The sequence below is a fragment of the Lepus europaeus genome, chromosome 21, assembly GCF_033115175.1.
Source record: "Lepus europaeus isolate LE1 chromosome 21, mLepTim1.pri, whole genome shotgun sequence".
Classification (NCBI taxonomy): domain Eukaryota; kingdom Metazoa; phylum Chordata; class Mammalia; order Lagomorpha; family Leporidae; genus Lepus; species Lepus europaeus.
Window position 1 is genome coordinate 8,737,339 of NC_084847.1, and position 17,428 is coordinate 8,754,766.

General features: G+C 54.9%; 1 protein-coding gene across 1 annotated transcript in view; it reads right to left on the reverse strand.

Annotated features, from left to right (window-relative positions):
• Positions 1–17,428, reverse strand: part of TEKT5 (tektin 5) — a 35,315-nt gene extending 17,887 nt beyond the window's left edge. The window contains exons 1-5 of the mRNA XM_062179905.1: positions 16,856–17,428; positions 13,590–13,673; positions 12,961–13,031; positions 6,692–6,835; positions 3,347–3,569 (exon numbers count right to left, since the gene is read on the reverse strand). Coding sequence (XP_062035889.1) covers positions 3,347–3,569; positions 6,692–6,835; positions 12,961–13,031; positions 13,590–13,673; positions 16,856–17,428 — 1,095 coding nt within the window. The remainder of the gene's footprint in view (positions 1–3,346; positions 3,570–6,691; positions 6,836–12,960; positions 13,032–13,589; positions 13,674–16,855) is intronic.

Below are 17,428 nucleotides of genomic sequence, written 5' to 3' on the forward strand. Positions count from 1 at the left end.
TGCCTCTGCCACTTCTTCTCTGTAGCTCTGATTTTCAAATAAATAATAGATCTTTTAAAAAAGATACTGGAAATTTGAGTTTTTACATCAAATCTTCATTTTCAAATATTTTGAAACTATGATAGTATGCATATTCATAGTCATGCAGCTATATCCGTAACAGCCCCAAACTGAAACCCACCCAAATGTCTCTCTTTTATTTTTATTTTTTTGACAGGCAGAGTGGATAGTGAGAGAGAGAGAGACAGAGAGAAAGGTCTTCCTTTGCCGTTAGTTCACCCTCCAATGGCCGCCATGCTGCAGCCAGTGCACCACGCTGATCCGAAGGCAGGAGCCAGGTGCTTCTCCTGGTCTCCCATGGGGTGCAGGGCCCAAGCACTTGGGCCATCCTCCACTGCACTCCCAGGCCACAGCAGAGAGCTGGCCTGGAAGAGGGGCAACCGGGACAGAATCCGGCACCCCGACCGGGACTAGAACCCGATGTGCCGGCGCCACAAGGTGGAGGATTAGCCTGTTGAGCCACGGCGCCCACCCAAATGTCTCTCAATAGGCAAGCAGATAAACCACGGCCCAGCCACACCGTCACATACAACGTGCACTATCCTTACAATCAATACCCATGTCATCCACACTTCCCAGCAACCATGAAGAAACCACGAACCTCCAAGTCATTAGGCTGAGGAAAGAAACCAACATTTAAAGCGCCTGTAGGGTACGTCTCCATTTCTGTGAGAGTCTAGGAAATGCAAACAATCTCTAAGACAGGAAGTAGTGATTTGTGAGAGCAGGCGGGAGAGGCTGAGGGGCCACAGGGGGCTTTGGGGTGGCCCACGTGCCGCGGCTTAACTAATGTCATGGCCTCCCGACTTCTATATGTCAAAACCTTACTCATTCACACGTTGATTTCTGAGAGCATCAGTGACACTGTAGATTGTTGTAGATTGCTTTCACCCATTGCACAAGGATCCCAGGAGCAGCAGGAGGTATGGTGGGTGGGGGTTGGGTGGGAGGCGGATTTGAGACTGAATCTGGAGGGGTGGGAATAACGCAGTGAAAGCAGTAACTTCCTCGTGCCCGCTGGGACCAGCCTCTCGGTCAGGTACTTTACCTACATTGACTCAGGGAATCCTAATGGCAGCCCGCACTCAGATCCTTTTTTTTTTTTTTTTTTTTTTTTTTTTTTTTTTTTGACAGCTAGAGTTAGTAAGAGAGAGAGACAGAGAGAAAGGTCTTCCTTCCATTGGTTCACCCCCCCAAATGGCCGCCACGGCCGGCGCGCTGCACTGATCCGAAGCCAGGAGCCAGGTGCTTCCTCCTGGTATCCCATGCAGGTTCAGGGCCCAAGCACTTGGGCCATCCTCCACTGCCTTCCCAGGCCACAGCAGAGAGCTGGACTGGAAGAGAAGCAACCAGAACAGAATCCGGCGCCCCAACCGGGACTAGAACCTGGGGTGCCGGCGCCACAGGCAGAGGATTAGCCTAGTGAGCCGCGGCACCAGCCTCAGATCCATTCTTAACTACTTCCACAGGTAGGAGCCCGACGCACAGACAGGTTAAGAAAGTTGTCCAAGCTACGAAGGATTCCCACCCAAGCTGTCAGCCTCCGAGTCCCTGCTTCTAACCCGACTGTGTGGGTGGAAGTCGGTGTGAGGACCACAGCCCCAGGATGAAGGGGCCGCACACAGGTGATGTGGACAACCAAACTGGGGGGTCAGGAGGGAGTGGTGGAGGAGGGGACCCTTGAGCTAGGCCCCTAAGCAGGAGTCAACAAAGCTGCAACCAAGGGGCCAAATCCAGCCCAGTGCCTGGGGTTGCAAATGGAGTCTCCCTGGCCCCCAGCCATGTACGCAGTGTCTGTGGCTGCTTTTGCAAGACATAGGTAGAACCGAGTACTTGTGACAGGGACCACATGGCCTGCAAAGCTGGAAACAGTCACTCTCTGCCCTTTCATTGCCAACCTCGTTCTAGAAGATTCACAGGAAAAGTGTTCGGTGAAGGGCAGAGTACAGGAACCCGTGCCAACTGGGCCTCCCTGAGAAGGCTCAAGTCTCGCCTTTCCCTCTGCCAGCCATTGCCACCACCTCAGCACAGGTGGCCTCTCCACGCTCCCTGTGTCCGCTCTTAACCTTGGCCACCCTCCCGCACCAAGAGGAACAGAGATCAGCCAAACCATGAGCCTGGTTCCTGGTGCTTTCCTGTTTCAAACCCTTCGAAGTCTCCCACTCTTTCCAGGATAAAACTCGCAGCCAACCCTCCCCCAGGACCCACCAGGACCCCACGATCTGAGCCTGCCCCCTCCCCCAGCTTGATCCCAGACACACCCCTGTACTCCGCGTCCTCTCCCCCGCTCCTGGGCTGCCCTCTGAACCTGTTCTCCATGGCGATCTCCCCTGCATCCAGCGCAGGGCCCCCGGGAGAATCTGACTCATCCACTCCTAATGCTGATTACCCCTTGCAATTATTTCATAGAAGCTTCTGTTTTGTCTGCTTCCTCCAAATCCCAGGCCAACCGTGGCAGAGCGGGTGGGCACCAGCTGCCCCTGGAAGTGCCATCAAGTCCCATCAGCAGCCCACTACACCCCCCCGGAGACAAGCACAATCAGAAAGGGGTGCTGTTTTGCAAATCCACACCCAAGGCCAGTCCGCTGCCCCCACCAACCCCCTCCAGCCAGGCTGCAACGTCTGTGTCCTTCCTGGGTATGCATTTTGTAGCCATCATTGCTCCCCAACCAGAACAGGACAGCGAACGTAATCATGTGGCTCCTCTTGTATTCCTAGCGCCTCACACAGCCTCTGGCACTCGGTAGGCACTCATCACTCCCATGGAGTTGTAGGGATAAGTCTCATGCAGAAAGCACTCCCCCAGGGTGGGGATGGGGGCGGGGGGCAGCACCCTGACGCTTCTTCTGCCTCAGAGTGTGGTGCAGAAGTAACAGGAAGTGGATGGCAGAATTTCGAAGTCCTTGACTCATCAAATTCAAAACGCACCCGCCCATTGAGAGAGGAGAGAGAGCCCACAGGTTATGTTTCCAAAGAAGCTGGTGTGGGCAGGGACAGCAGCCTCCTGGGGCTGTGTTATTGACACTCAGACAGGAGTGACAGGCACTGGGGGGCATCAGGGGCCAGCTGGGTGCTATGGTGACAGCCAGGCCAAGCTCCCAGCTGCATCACCCAGTGAGCAAAGAACTTAACCCCAGGAAGCTCCCAGCTCCGAGCCCTTTGGGAATGGACAAGATCATAGACCATGGGACGGAGGGGACCGTCCCAGCTCCTCGGCTTGTTACTGCAAGGACCTACCAGGTGAGGGCTCAGCGGGGGGACAACGGTCCCCCGCACATCTGCTCACCTTGGCCAGCTGTGTCTGCAGCTGGTTCCTCACGTCCGTCACCTCGGCGATGCGGGCGTCGAAGGCCAGGTTGGTGTCGGTGAACTGCTTCCACATCTGGTCCGACAAGCTCTCCATGAGGTGTTCCACCTCCTCCCGCAGCCGGATGGAGTTGGCCCGCATGTTCTGCGAGTGCCTGATGTTGTCGTTGCTGAACCTGGCCCAGGTCTCGGGCACGGAGATCCTGCAAAAGGCGCCAGGACAGATGGGACGCTGGGACGCAGGTGAGGGCCCTCCTGGGGTGGGAGGGCTAGGGTGATTGGCAGCATCCCTGGCCTTTGCCCGCTGGGAACCGACAGTGTTCCCCCGCCCCCATCAGTCATGACAACCAGAAGTTTCTCCAGACATTGCCAAATGCCTGCTGGAAGGGGACACACTGGAGCCGGTTGACCACCACTGTCCTGACCCACCCCTCATTTCACAGAGTGGGCAGCGGCAGCCTCGAGGGAACAGTAGCTGTCAACAGGGCACTCAGAGATTTTTTCTCAGGTGCCCCACCCCCACCACTCAAACCCCAGAGAGGCCGAGCAGCCGGCGCTGGGCACAGCGGCCCAGGCCTCCCCTCTGGGTGCTGAGCCGCGGCCACGCTCCTTTCGCTGACAGATCCGTTCCAGGAACAGCCTGCCAAGCTCGTCTGAAGCACTTGGGATAGAGCCACAAACAAGAGTGGAGACAGCCCTGTCCACGTGGGGATTCATTTCCAGCACCGGGAGCTCAACGACCCACCAAGGAGGTATTCACTCCTGGGCCATGGAGGGATTTGGAAGCTGGCTGATGGGAGAGACGAGCAGAGCTGGGCCATTGTGTGCCAGGGAGTGCAGCCGAAGCAGATCCACGGATACAGAGCCCCTCACCCTCGGTTCCACTGCTGCTTGTTACCCACAGTCAACTGCGGTCCAAACAATAGTAAGTGGAAACTCCCAGAAATAAGTAAATCATAAGTTTGAGAGTGACTTTTATTACAGTATATTGTTATAGTCTACAAATTATTAGTTAATCTCTTACTGTGTCTAATTTATAAACTAAATCCCATCATAAATGTTCATATATATATATATTATATATGTATACTATATATATAATATATATACATGAAAACACAGATATACAGGGGTCCCAACACCATCTGTGGCTTCAGGAACGTAAGCCCCACAGTTAAGAGGATGACGTACTCTGAAGTGGGTAGAGGGCTCCTGGATTAGCAGATGTGTGAACTGTCACTAGCCCAGCAGTGAGGGCACAAGCAGGGGTCACAAGAGCCCTGGGAGAGGACCCCTGGAGGATCCCAGGCCTGGGAGGAGGGTGAACCCCCACATGTGACATGTCAGGGACTCCCTTGGTTTAGACAACACAAAGTTCTTTGCGGCAGCCCACATACCCACATAAATCCTTGCAGGAGCCAACCAATGGGTGCCGGGGGTTTGCTCCTCTGGGAAGCCTGTGAGAGGGGGACACGTCCTGTGAGCTAGCTTCAGTCCCCTAGAAAACTTTGCGAGGTCTTTTCCAGCCTGAAAGAGCTACACAGAGAGAGAAGGAGAGGCAGAGAAAGAGAGAGGCCCTCTATCCACTGGTCCACTCCCCAGTTGGCTGCAACGGCCGGAGCTGTGCTGATCCGAAGCCAGGAGCCAGGAGCCTCCTCCGGGCCTCCCATGTGGGTGCAGCGGCTCAAGGATTTGGGCCATCTTCCACTGTCCTCCCAGGCCACAGAAGAGAGCCGGATCGGAAGTGGAACAGCCAGGACTCAAAGTGGTGCCCATAGGGGAAGCTGGCAGTGCAGGTGGCGGCCCCACCCGCTACTCCACAGCGCCAGCCCCAGAGCCTGCAGTTTTAAACAAAACCAACTTTGACGCTCAGGCAGCAAGAAAAAAGGAACTCTCAGCCATTCAGAAGCACCCTTAGGTTGCGTGGGGAAGAGAAACTATAAAACTCGTACGTGATGAGATAGTTTTTGCCCAGCTTTTGCAAGAGTCAAAATCAAGCAATAAATACATGCTCTGGCCCTGGACACAGTCGCTAAATGTCCCCCATAACCTCGCCAGACCTGGCCCTGCTTCCACAAAGCCCTGAGCTAGCATGGCCGCGGAGCTGTCAGTCACCGCTATCCCGCTGGCTCTGCAGCGGGAGTCGCTAGAGGAGGGGTTTTAAATAGCAGGCCCTGCCTGGCATGGAGCTCAGAGCCAGCTACCAGTTTCTGGGACAGTGGCCCTCCCAAGGTCCCGTGCAATGGGCTGCCGGGGCTAAGTGTGGCTCACCCTGCCAGCACCCAGGGGCGTCTGCCCTGTCAGGAAGAGGAGGAGGGTGCCGGGAGCAATCATTGCCGCGGAACCCAGAGGGCCATCTCAGCATTTTCATCTTTGTTAAGACCCAGGAAGTGGTCCAGGCTTGGACCAAGCAGACAGGCCAGGAACCTCCTCCCTTCGTCCAGCACATTCTTTCTTAAGCTCAGCGAGTACTGATCGCACAGCCGTGCAGGCCAGTGGCACTGCCAAGTATTTGGGGAAGACAGTGTTTCAAAGGAGCTTTATTTCGCTGCAGAAAATTTCAAAAATCCATGATTTTTTTCATAAAATGCATTTTCCTCAAAATTTTCAAAGGCCCCCTTATAATGCACGGATTTTTTAAAAATTGCTTCAAAATAAGCTTATCTTTTAATTCTATTTTCCCAAAACCTTTTAGAAGTATTTTGTATGTGCCAGAGATGTATAAAGAGATCACAAACATTTAGCCCTGTGGTTAAGAAGCCTGAATTGGCCGGCACCGTGGCTCACTAGGCTAATCCTCTGCCTGCAGCGCCAGCACCCCGGGTTCTAGTCCTGGTTGGGGCGCCAGATTCTGTCCCAGTTGCTCCTCTTCCAGGCAAGCTCTCTGCTGTGGCCCAGGAGTGCAGTGGAGGATGGCCCAAGTGCTTGGGCCCTGCACCCGCATGGGAGACCAGAGGGAGGCACCTGGCTCCTGGCTTGGATCGGCACAGCGCACCTGCCGTATCAGCCATTTGGGGGGTGAGCCAACGGAAGGAAGACCTTTCTCTCTCTCTCTCTCTCTCTCATTGTCTAACAACAACAAAAAAAGAAGCCTGAATCCCACATGCAAGTACCAGGGCTTCGATCCAGGCTCAGTCTCTTCACCCCAATTTCCTGCTATTTCGGGGATGGCTCCTACTGCTTGCAACTGAGGTCTCCCCCAACTCAGCCACACACACCCTGGACCTGGCTGGTGCACAATGCCCCTGCATCAGCCTTTGGCCAGAACGGAAACCCTCGCTCCCAGTGGACGTGGCCAGGGGTGGGGACAGAGCCCGACACTCACGTGCCGTCGACTTTCTCCATGCCGTGGAAGAAGCTGAGGCAGTCCGACGTATTCCTCAGGTTGAAGCACTTCTCGTCGATAAACTGGGCCGAGCACTTGTCCTCGATGTCCCTCTCCAAGGCATGCTGAGCATCTCGGTTGTCCCTGCGGAGGAAGCTTGTCTAGTGGCTGTGCACGGACCCTGAGGCCCCACGGAGGTCATGCAGCAGGTGGGCACAGAGCCCGGGCTCCCAGGAAGGTGCTCCGTCCACACAAACCTTGCAAGCCCCCTTCCCACCTCCATGTCCCCACCACACACCCAGAACCACCCCCAGTCTCCCACCTCCCACCAGCCCAAACAGACCTGACATCCTACATTAGAATGGAGATGGGCAAACATTGGCTCTAAGGGGCCGAATATTATTTTAGGCCATGTGGGCCCCTGGTCTCTGTTGCAACTACTCAAGGGTGCACAGAAGCAGCCATAGATAATATGGAAATGACAGTGCAGCTTTGTTTCAATAAAACTTTATTTACAAGAACAAACTCTGGGCCAGAGTTGCCTCTCAAGCTATGGTTTGCTGACCTGATTTGGAAAAGCCTCTATCGAGTCAAATCACTTCACAAATCATCCCACCTCCCCCTGTGCTGGGCACAGAGGGATAAGACACCCATGAGACAAATGCAATAAAAGTAGATCCAGTGCAGAATACGAGGGCAACAGTGTAGGCCTGAGAAGGCTACGACGCAACACAAGGATGAAACCCTTAACTGGGGATGGGATAACAGTCAGGGAGGGCTTCCTGGGGAGGTGTCTGAGTCAGATTCCCCTACCAGAGAGGAGCTGACATCACAAAGTTGTGCAGGGAGGTCAGAATCCCAAGCTAAAAAAGTGCAAAAGCAGAGAAGCTAACAGGAGCCTGCTCATGAGGCCGGGCAGGCAGAGATGGGGTGCAGTCAGTCGGTAAAGACAGGAACCTGCTAGAGGTGAGGACAATGGAGCAGGTCTCAGGGGCTCAGGGCTCGAGCCTGGAGGGCTCGCATATAGGCTAAGAAGCTTAGACATGGGGGGCCGGCGCTGTGGTGTAGCAGGTAGAACTGCCGCCTGCAGCACCAGCATCTTATGTGGGTGCTGGTTCAAGTCTCAGCTGCTCCACTTTTTTTTTTTTTTTTTTTTGGACAGGTAGATTTATAGACAGTGAGAGAGAGAGAGAGACAGAGAGAAAGGTTTTCCTTCCATTGGTTCACTCCCCAAATGGCCACCACGGCTGGCAGTGCGCCAATCCGAAGCCAGGAGCTTCCGTTGGTTCAACCCCAAATGGCTGCTACGGCCAGCACGCTGCGCCGATCCGAAGCCAGGAGCCAGGTGCCTCTTCCTGGTCTCCCATGCAGGTGCAGGAGCCCAAGCACCTGGGCCATCCTCCACTGCCCTCCCGGGCCACAGCAGAGAGCTGGACTGGAAGAGGAGCAACCGGGACTAGAACCTGGCGCCCATATGGGATGCCGGTGCCGCAGGCAGAGGATTAACCAAGTGAGCCACGGCACCGGCCCCGCAGCTGCTCCACTGCTGACCCAGCTCCTGCTGATGCACCTGGGAAGGCACTTCAGAACCACGTTCATGATTCTTGCCAAATATCAAGGACCTGTACTCCTATTTACTTATTTTTCTTTTAAAAAATCACTTTTTAAATGTTCACAAATGTATTTTAAAAGGAAAATGTACAGGCCTGTGCCTTTCAAGGAAAACCTACAAGCCTTTCTGCTAGCGGGTCATCACTTCAGACGGACGTGCTGCGTAGACGCTAACTACCCAACCCTAGCTGAAACCCAGGGCCTCCGGCTCAGCGCCTGAGCCTCCTTCTGTTCCCATGACGACTGAAAAGAGATCAGTCAGTGCTACAGACATGGAAGCAGCCATCAGGACTTTCGTCTTCGAGTATTTAGAGGAATCAGAAGAGGGTGAGCGACAACTTGCAGTGGGTGGCGCCATGGCCAGACCTCAGCTAAATGGCGCCTCGTGCTGTCCTCTCTTCCCGAGCGAGCGAGCTCCTCTCCAGCCAGCTCCCCCTCCGCTGTCTGCCTCTCTAATCCTCGTCTCTTTCCCACTTTACAGTTCCTCTGTCTCTCTTCCTGCTATGGGTGCTGACTGCTACTGGACCTTCAAGGAGTCCACAAGCAAGAAAATTCAACCATGCCGGTGAGTGCACAGCCGGTCACCTCAGGGCAGGGGACACCAGCCCGGGACCTTCGGGGCCTTCTGCACTGTTAGCGCCGTGGCAAACGGGGGCCCCGCCTGCCCAGAACATGCGTGGAGAGCAGAGCTGTCAGAGCATTAGCGAGGCCCCGGGGGCTGGAGAGCGCAGCTGGCCTGGCAGCCTGGCTCTCGTCAACAGACGTCCCCGACTCCTCTTCTTGGCGCATGACCAAGGGCCCGGCTGCTGCTGAGGCTCACCCTGCTGTCAGCGCACCAGGAAGAGCCCATTCCTGCCCTGACATGGGCCTCAGGCCTGGCCCAGGACACCCTGCGAGTGCCAGGCCGGCTACCCCGGCGGCCCAGCAGAGAGCTCGGCTGATGTACTCGGAGCCCGAGCTTCATGAGCAGAACCCCAGTCCCTGCAGCAGCAGCACACGGGATCTCAGACGTGCTCTTGCCAACAGGGGCCACCCAAGGACAGCCAGCCTCTGCCCAGGGTGGCCTCCAGGCCCCACCCAGGGGAGTGGTGCCCACCCCTCTCGCTGCCCTCCTGCTACCTCCACTGAGTCCATCAGCGTCTCTCTCTGGCACAGCCTCTCCCTCTATGTCCATGTCCATCTCCGTGTCTCTGTCTCACCTCTTGATTTCTCTTTGCCTATCGTATCTGTCTCTGCTTATCTCCCTGTGTATTTCTGTCCCTCTCTGTTTCTTTTAATTTGTTTAGAAATGTACTTAAGAGGCAGAGAGCGAGCGAGAGAGCAAGCCAGTGAGCACACCCCTATCTGCTGGTTCACTCCCTAAATGCCCACAATAGCCCCCAGCTGGGGCCAAAGCCAGGCACCTGGAACACAATCCAGATCTCCCACTTGGCCTGCAGGAGCCCACTTACGGGAGCCCTCACGGCTGGTCTCGGGGTGTGCATAAGCAGGAAGCTGGACTCCAGGATCCTAACCAGTGTCTACACAACTGCCCCGGTGTCTTTGTGGAGGGCAACACCCATTCTGCTTCTGCCTCAGCCTCTGGGGCTGCCGGATCCCTCCCCTCTTGCTTCCTCGTCTGGGGCTGCACGAGCCGCTGCCTACATCAGCATTGCTCTGCCAGGGGCCAGGCTCCCCAGCTTCAAGTCTAGGCTTTGTGCACTCTGCCAGCTCAAACTGTCCCACGCCCCACACTCCAGCTCTCCTCGCACCCTCCTGTCATGTTGTGCGCATCCTTGTGTCAGGCCCGAGTGGAAAACCTGTTTCTTTGTCATAAACAGGAAACCACAAAAAAAAAAAAAAAAAAGAAAGAAAGAAAAGAAAAACAAGAAGGAGAAAGAAACAGCATAGAGAACCCAGCAGCAAATCCATGCATTTTATGTCCAAGTGATTTTCAACATAGGTTCCAAGAACACACAACGTGGGCAGGACAGACTCTGCAACAAACGGTGTTGGGACAACTGGGATTCCTCGTGCAGAAAATGAAGCCAGCCCCTTATTCACACCATAAACAACAATCAAGCCACGATGGACTACAGACTTCTGTGTAAGGCAGAACCTGTAACACCACCAGCAGAAAGCACAGGAGAAAGCGCTGTGACAACGGTCTGGGCAATGGGTTTTGGACACGGGCCCAATGTCACAGGCAGCAAAAGCAAAAATGGACAAATGGGATGATCTCAAACGGAAAAGGTTCTGCCCAGCAAAGGGAACAATCAACAAAGAGAAAAACCTATGGAATAGGAGAAAGTATTCACAAACATTATATGTATAAGGGGTCGATATCCAAAATATACAAGGAATTTGAACCCAGTAGGAAGAAAACAAATAACCACATTTTCAAACAGGCATTTGGCCCAGTGATTCGGACGCCTGTATCCCTGTTGCAGCGTCTGGATTCTACACCTGGCTGCACCGGTGACTCCAGATTCCTGCTAATGCAGACCCTGGGAGGCAGCTGATGGCTCAAGGCACCGGGTTCCTGCCCCCACGTGGGAGACCTGGACTGACTGCCAGGCTCCTGGCTTAGGTACCAGCCAGCGGGACATGGAGGACATTGAGGGAATGAACCAGCAGATGGGAGCTCTCTCAGCTTCTCTTTCTGTCTCTCAAGTAAATTAGTTAAATACAAACAAAAAAAAAAGCATTTAAAAAATTGGCCAAGGATCCATACAGTTCTCAAAGTAGACCTTAGAATGGACAGCAGGTTCATGAAAACATGCTCCACTGATCACTGGAGAAATGTCAGTTGAAGCTGCACTGAATACCACCTGCTATCTACTGGAATGGCTGCTGTATCTAAAAGATGGAAGGTGTGTGGTTGAACACGTGGGGAAGAGGGAGGCCCTGCACACCACTGGTGAGAATGTAAACTGGTACAGTCATTACGGAAAACAGTGTGGAAGTTCTCAAAAAAAAATATATAGAAAAGTAGAATTACCACATGATCCAGCAACACCATGTCTGGGTACAGATCTGTGGGAAATTAATTGGCCGGCACTGTGGCATAACGGGTAAAGCTGTGGCCTGCAGGGCCGGCATCTCATATGGGTTTGAGTCCTGGCTGTCCTACTTCTGTTCTAGCTCCCTGCTAATGTTCCTGGGAAAGCAGTAGAAGATGGCCCAAGTGCTTGGGCCCCTGCACCCACGTGGGAGACCTGGAAGAGGCTCCTTGCTCCTGGCTTCAGATCAGCTCAGCTCCGGCCATCACAGTCATCTGGGGAGTGAACCAGCGGATGGAGGACCTCTATCTCTCTCTCTGCAACTCTGAATTTCAAATAAATAAATAAATCTTTTTTAAAAAAAGGAAATTAATCAACGTTTAAAGGACACCTGCACTCGTGTGTTCACTGTGGCACTATTCACAACAGCCAAGGTACGGAATCAACCAGAGTGCCCATCCGTGGATGCATGGGGAAAAGACAAGGAGCACCACTCAGCCTTTTAAAAGCCCAAGGACATCTGGTCACTTGAGACAGAGTGGATGAACCTGGAGGACATCATGCCAAGTAAAAGCAGCCAGGCACAGAAAGACAAGTGCCGCATGGTCTCCTATGTGCACTTTGACAAAGCTGGGCTCATAGAAGTACAGAGTAGAGCGGTGGCTGGCGGGGCTGGGGCTGGGGGGAGATGTCGGGCTAAGAATGCACAGTGTCAGAGCAGATGGAATTTCAAGAGGTCCACCAAGCTGTCTACCAGTCCCGAGTCCATTGACCCTCAGGCAGTGTATCATTTACTTTTTTTTCCATTTTGTTTGAAAGGCAGAGAGAGACAGAGACACAGAGAGATCCTCTATCCAAAGCCAGGAGCCCAGAACTCAGCCCAGGTCTCCCACGTGGGTGGCAGGGACCCAAGTCCTCAAGCCATCACCTCTGTCTCCCATCCAGAAGGCAGGCTGGCAGCACCAGCCTGTGCCCTGTCGTCCTCAACTCTGTGTCAGGAGTCACCAAAGAAGGGAAACCAGCAGAGCAGCGTGCCCTGGAAGTCAGCTCCAGCGCTAAGCGGGGAGCCTGCCTCTAGAGAGCCAAGGGCCAGGAGCTTAGCTGTGGTCCCAAGCCCCGTAAAACTCAAGCCTCCCTTTAATTAAGAGAGGGGCCTCCAGGCCCATCACCATGCCGCTTACACAATCTTCCAAGAACAAGAAGTTGATTCCTTTTGAAGACTCCGGGCTCAAGGCGTCTGCCAGATCCCTGGTGGAGATACCCCAGCCCCTGGCCTTGTTGCCAAACGCCATCCACCTGCTGCCATTTCCCAAGGTTCAAACTCACCTGGAGAGGCCACAGGTAAAGAAAGGGCCTCAGGGAGGCCAATGCCCTTTGGCCAAGACTCTCATAAACAAGAGTAACCAGTACTGCACTGGCGCATGCAAGTGGATTGCTTATCTTTGAGTAACGCCATCACCATCTTGGTGGTTTCGCATGGGTCGTAGCATTGGAGAATTGGGTGATTCTATAATGTAGGACTCTTTTCTTTTTTTTTTTTGTGACCAACACACCATTCACCCAAAGAACCACCCAAAGACCAGCGGGCCCATCTGCCTTGCCCCTTCTCCTGTCCCCGCAGAAACCTGGGGCTCCCAAAACAGATCCCAAGGAGAGGGGAGAGAAAGAAGCCCTTACCGCATCTGGATATCAATCCTCTGAGCTAATTTCCTCAACTGTTCTTGGCAGCATTTTAGCAAATCTACTTCCTGAAACAAAAAAAGTCAGAGCAGAGCCTCTTAGGAGCTCCCGGGTGAGAGCCCTGAGCCCTCGCCTCCCACCGCCCACCCACAGCAAAAAGACCCGGATGCTTCCTGCCTCAATCCACATTCACCCAGGCTGTGGGAGCTCTTGCTTTATTTGCCTGACTTCTTCCTTTTCATTGCTTTATTATTACTTCCGGATCAAAAGAAAATGTAGCACCCCTATGCGCCGAGTGCCCACTCACAGATTTTTATCAGTTAAACAATGCACATCAAGTGGTACAGAATAGACACATAGTAGGTGCTCGAGAAACACCAGCTCTTGTCACTGCTCCTGCTGGCAGTACTGTTCCGGTTGTCACACCCAGGTGGAGATGGCACAGGTGAGAGTCAGATGACCCCACTCCTCTCTGTTCCTAAACTGCAGCCTGGGCTCCCGCCCTTTCTTCCTAAGCCCTCGTGTCCCTTATGTGGCTTCTGCTCCTGGCAGGTAGCACAGAACCCCCTCTGGCCAGCTGGCCCCCTCCTCCCTCAGGGGGCTGGCAGACCCAGGAGGTGCCTTACCCGAATAAGGTTTTTCTCCACGTTGTCGTGGACCAGGTCAATCCCGATTCTTTTCTCTCGGTGGTACAGGCACTCCAGGGCCACCTGCAGGGGGCAGAAGGAAAGAGCGTCTACTCTCTGCAGCTCCTGTCAGCCTTTGCTCCGATCTTTTCCTTCATCCAAGAAACCTGGGTGCCTCATCACTGTGAGTTTTTTGCAAGTTTCCGCCTCCCAGTGCCTCCCAGGCACTGTGGGATGCCGTGGCCGACGCCGTAAAGATGCAGGGCCCAAGGGGAGGAAGCAGGGTAAGGGCACGTGCTGGGGACCCACTGGGTTCGGGGGTAGGGGCCAGCACCCCTTCCTGTAATCACCATCAGCTGTGTCCAAGCCTGCCCATCTAATAAAAGTACAGTAAAACTCCACCCTAGTTTCAGATAAAATGGTATCAGCTGCCATCCTTCCTCTAGCCTCCCTCCTAAGCTCAAATCCGGGCTTAGCCACTTCTTGTGTGCACTCGGGCAAGTCATGTCACTTCTCTACCCCTGTCTCCTGGCATCCTGATGTCCCACACGCTGGGCATGCCGCTCCAGCCAGCAGGACAAATACGAAGTCCTCCTATCGCTGTCCCTATTCCTGAAGAGTGTGTGTCAAAACATCTCTTGGGAGATCTCCAAGTGGGGAGAGAGCTTTTGAACGTGGTCAGGTCCAAGTGAGACCCAGCAACCTTGCTGCCCAGCCATGGGCCTTACGGCTGTCATGGGGAGCTGAGCAAGACGCTAAGAGAAGGAGGGAAGATGGTGATTGGCTGCTAGCCTGTGACATCACAAAGACCAGCAGGGCCGGGGAGGAAGCAGGGCACGGGATGCAGGTGCACCTGGGAACCCACTGAGTCCTTCCAGGAGAATTTGGGAGGCCCCTTCTGAGCTGTGCCCTGTCGAAGGGCCTGGGGTGGTACCATGAACTAGAAAGCATCCCTGCTCTCACACTAACCAACGGGACAGGACACAAAGAGCCTGGATCCTTAGGGACTGTGATAAGGGCTGCAATGAAAGCACCCAGGGTGATGTGAGCGGGTGGGAGGTCAAGGAGGAGACAGACTGAGACTACATCGTGAGAAGCAGAAAGGAATGGGAATCATGTGCCAGGAAGAGGGGACACCGGGTGCAGAGGCCCTGGGGTGGGAGGAGGCTAGCAGGCAGAAAGCCACTGGACCTGGAGCAGAGGAGGTCGGGCAGGAAAAATAGGACAGCGTGCAGGGTTACGGAGGGAAGGGTAGAGAAACTCAGGAATGAAGATCTTAATTTCTGGGAGTCGTCCAAGAAGCCAGGGGGTAGTACTGAGATGCAGTGTACCTTTTACCATGCCCCCTCTGTTGCTGGGTGGAGAATGGGTTGGGGGAGCTCAGGAAACAGTGGGTCACCATCATTCAGTGAGCGGCTGCCTGGGCTGCTGCCGGTGTGGAAGCCAGGACATGGAAGGGTGTGGCTAGAACTGAGACGCTGCTGGTGCCCCCGCCACCCAGCGGCTGATCCAGAGAGGCCACAGGCGAGCAGGTGGAGCTGGTCCTTCCAGACAGGTGGGTGAGTGGGCGGGAGGAGGGGCAACAGGGCCCAGACGCTGCTGCGGGTCTGAGACGCGGCCCTGAGCCGCCGTAAGGAAACAGCGGCTCCCCATCCTGGGTGGGCTTGCGAGTCCCGGAGTGGTGGGAATCGGAGCCAGGGCTCCCAGGAGAACCTGCAAGCAGGATTTCTGCAGAAGTGGGAAGTCTCCAGACAGAAGATCCTGAGTGCACACATGCTCAAGCAGGAACACGCTCCTGGGTGGGCACGAGGCTGATGCTGCCCACTCCTCCCCCAGCGTCCACGCAGCAGTCCACGGTGTCTCCAGGACAGGGAGGAAAAGATCGGCAGCCAGGGATCCCAGGGGAGTTCTGGCGAATGGGTACAACATGGAACACAGGATGGGCCATCCAGAGAAACCTAGAAATCTAGAGCTTCCCTGACAGAGACAGCCAGTGTCCCACCCCCACGTCCTGCCCCGGACGCTCTTTGCACACTAGAGCGTGCAATGTGAAATAGGAAGCCCCCTGCCCACGGTGGGACGGAAGCCATAGATAGGCTGTGGACGGCAGAGCAGCAGGAGGCCGCATGACCGCCCAGGACGTGGCTGCAGCAGCCTGACCTCTCCCGCTGGAATTCCCATCCGTTCCATGCAGCCTAACACAGTCCTAATGGGTGTGCACTGGACCAGTGTTCACGGGGTCCCTGCTCCACAAGCCACACTCTGTCCTCGGCTGGGAATACACCCAGGGCATGGCCCCAGACAACAGTCCCTCAGCACAGCTACACTGAGCTGAATAACAGAGACACGAAAACCCCTGGACTGCTGGAGCCTGTATGTATTCCAGGGGGAAAGAAAATCGACCAATCCCCCGTGAGGGAATGATGGAGTGTGTTAGGAGGTGAGGGTGCTCTGGAGAAAGAAAAAGCAGTTACTTTTAAAGATATCATTCAGAGGACCATAACACACATGCATGTACCACACATGCACAACACATGTACCTATGTGTTGATGAATCCCCTGCGATTCTCCTATAACCCCAAGAAGAAAAAAATCGACCCAGGCTAAGAATCTCCCACCTCTTGACTGAGCTTACCCTGGATTGACTAAGAATATGTTTTTACTGGGGCTGGTGCTGGTGCTGTGGTGTGGCAGACTAAGCCTCTGCCTGCGATGCTGGCATCCCATGTGAGTGCCGGTTCGAGTCCAGGCTGCTCCACTTCCAATCCAGCTCTCTGCTGTGGCCTGAGAAAGCAGTGGAAGATGGCCCAAGTGCTTGGGTCCCTACACCTATGTGGAAGACCTGGAAGAAGCTCCTGGCTTCTGGCTTCAGCTCTGGCCTTTGAGGCCATTTGGGGAGTGAACCAGCAGATGGAAGACTTCTGTCTCTCTGTCTGTAACCTACCTCTCAAATACTCAAATAAATATTTTTTAAAAATTAAAAATTTTTACCTTAAAACCCGACTTCCAATGGATCTTCAAAAAGTTCATAGAAAATGGGGATTTTTTAAAATACTATTATGTGGATCTCAAAATATTTTTGCATCCCAATCGTTTTTGCACCTTTTAGCTTCATTTTCCCACGAACTTTCTGAAGCCCCCTGGTACAGAACGACGCAGCTCAACCGACCTGCAAAGTGCGCTTCACCTCGACCCTCGGAGAAGGCCAGCGGGGCGCGTGGCCGGCCCTGCACCTGCTCTGGCCGCGGCGGCGCGTGCGCGCTCACCTGCAGCGGGCAGTTCACCTCCTCGGCCGCGCACTCCAGTCGCCGCTTGACGGTCTCCAGACTGTGGTTCTCGGTGCGAAGCCGATCGAGCTCGTAGCCCAGCTCGGACTTCCAGAAGCCAATGTCCGACAGCCTCTGGCCCAGGTTGCGGGTCGTGCCTTCCTGCATCTGACGCGTGAGCTGGTCCTTGTCCTGCATGAGCCGCAGGGAGTCGCCGGTCAGCCTGCCGGCCCACAGCCGGGAGGCCTCGGCCCCGCGCACCTGCCGCTCGTTGGCCTGGTCCCAGTCGCGCGGGCTGAGGCGACAGAAGAGCGCGGAGCGCAGCGCGGGCAGGATGGTGGGCGGCCGCAGGGGCGCGCGGCACTCATCCGGGCAGGTCTGCGCATCCGAGACCTTGTAGAAGAGGCTGGGCCTCCAGCAGTTGAGGTAGCGGTACCCGGGCAGGTAGTAGGGCTGGTAGCACTCCTGGATCACCGGGGTCTGCGGCTGCGCCGCGGGAGGCAGAGTCGCCAGGCTGCACACCCTGCGGGGGCCGCAGTAGCTGGCGGTCTGGCTAGTTCCCAGGAACTCCAT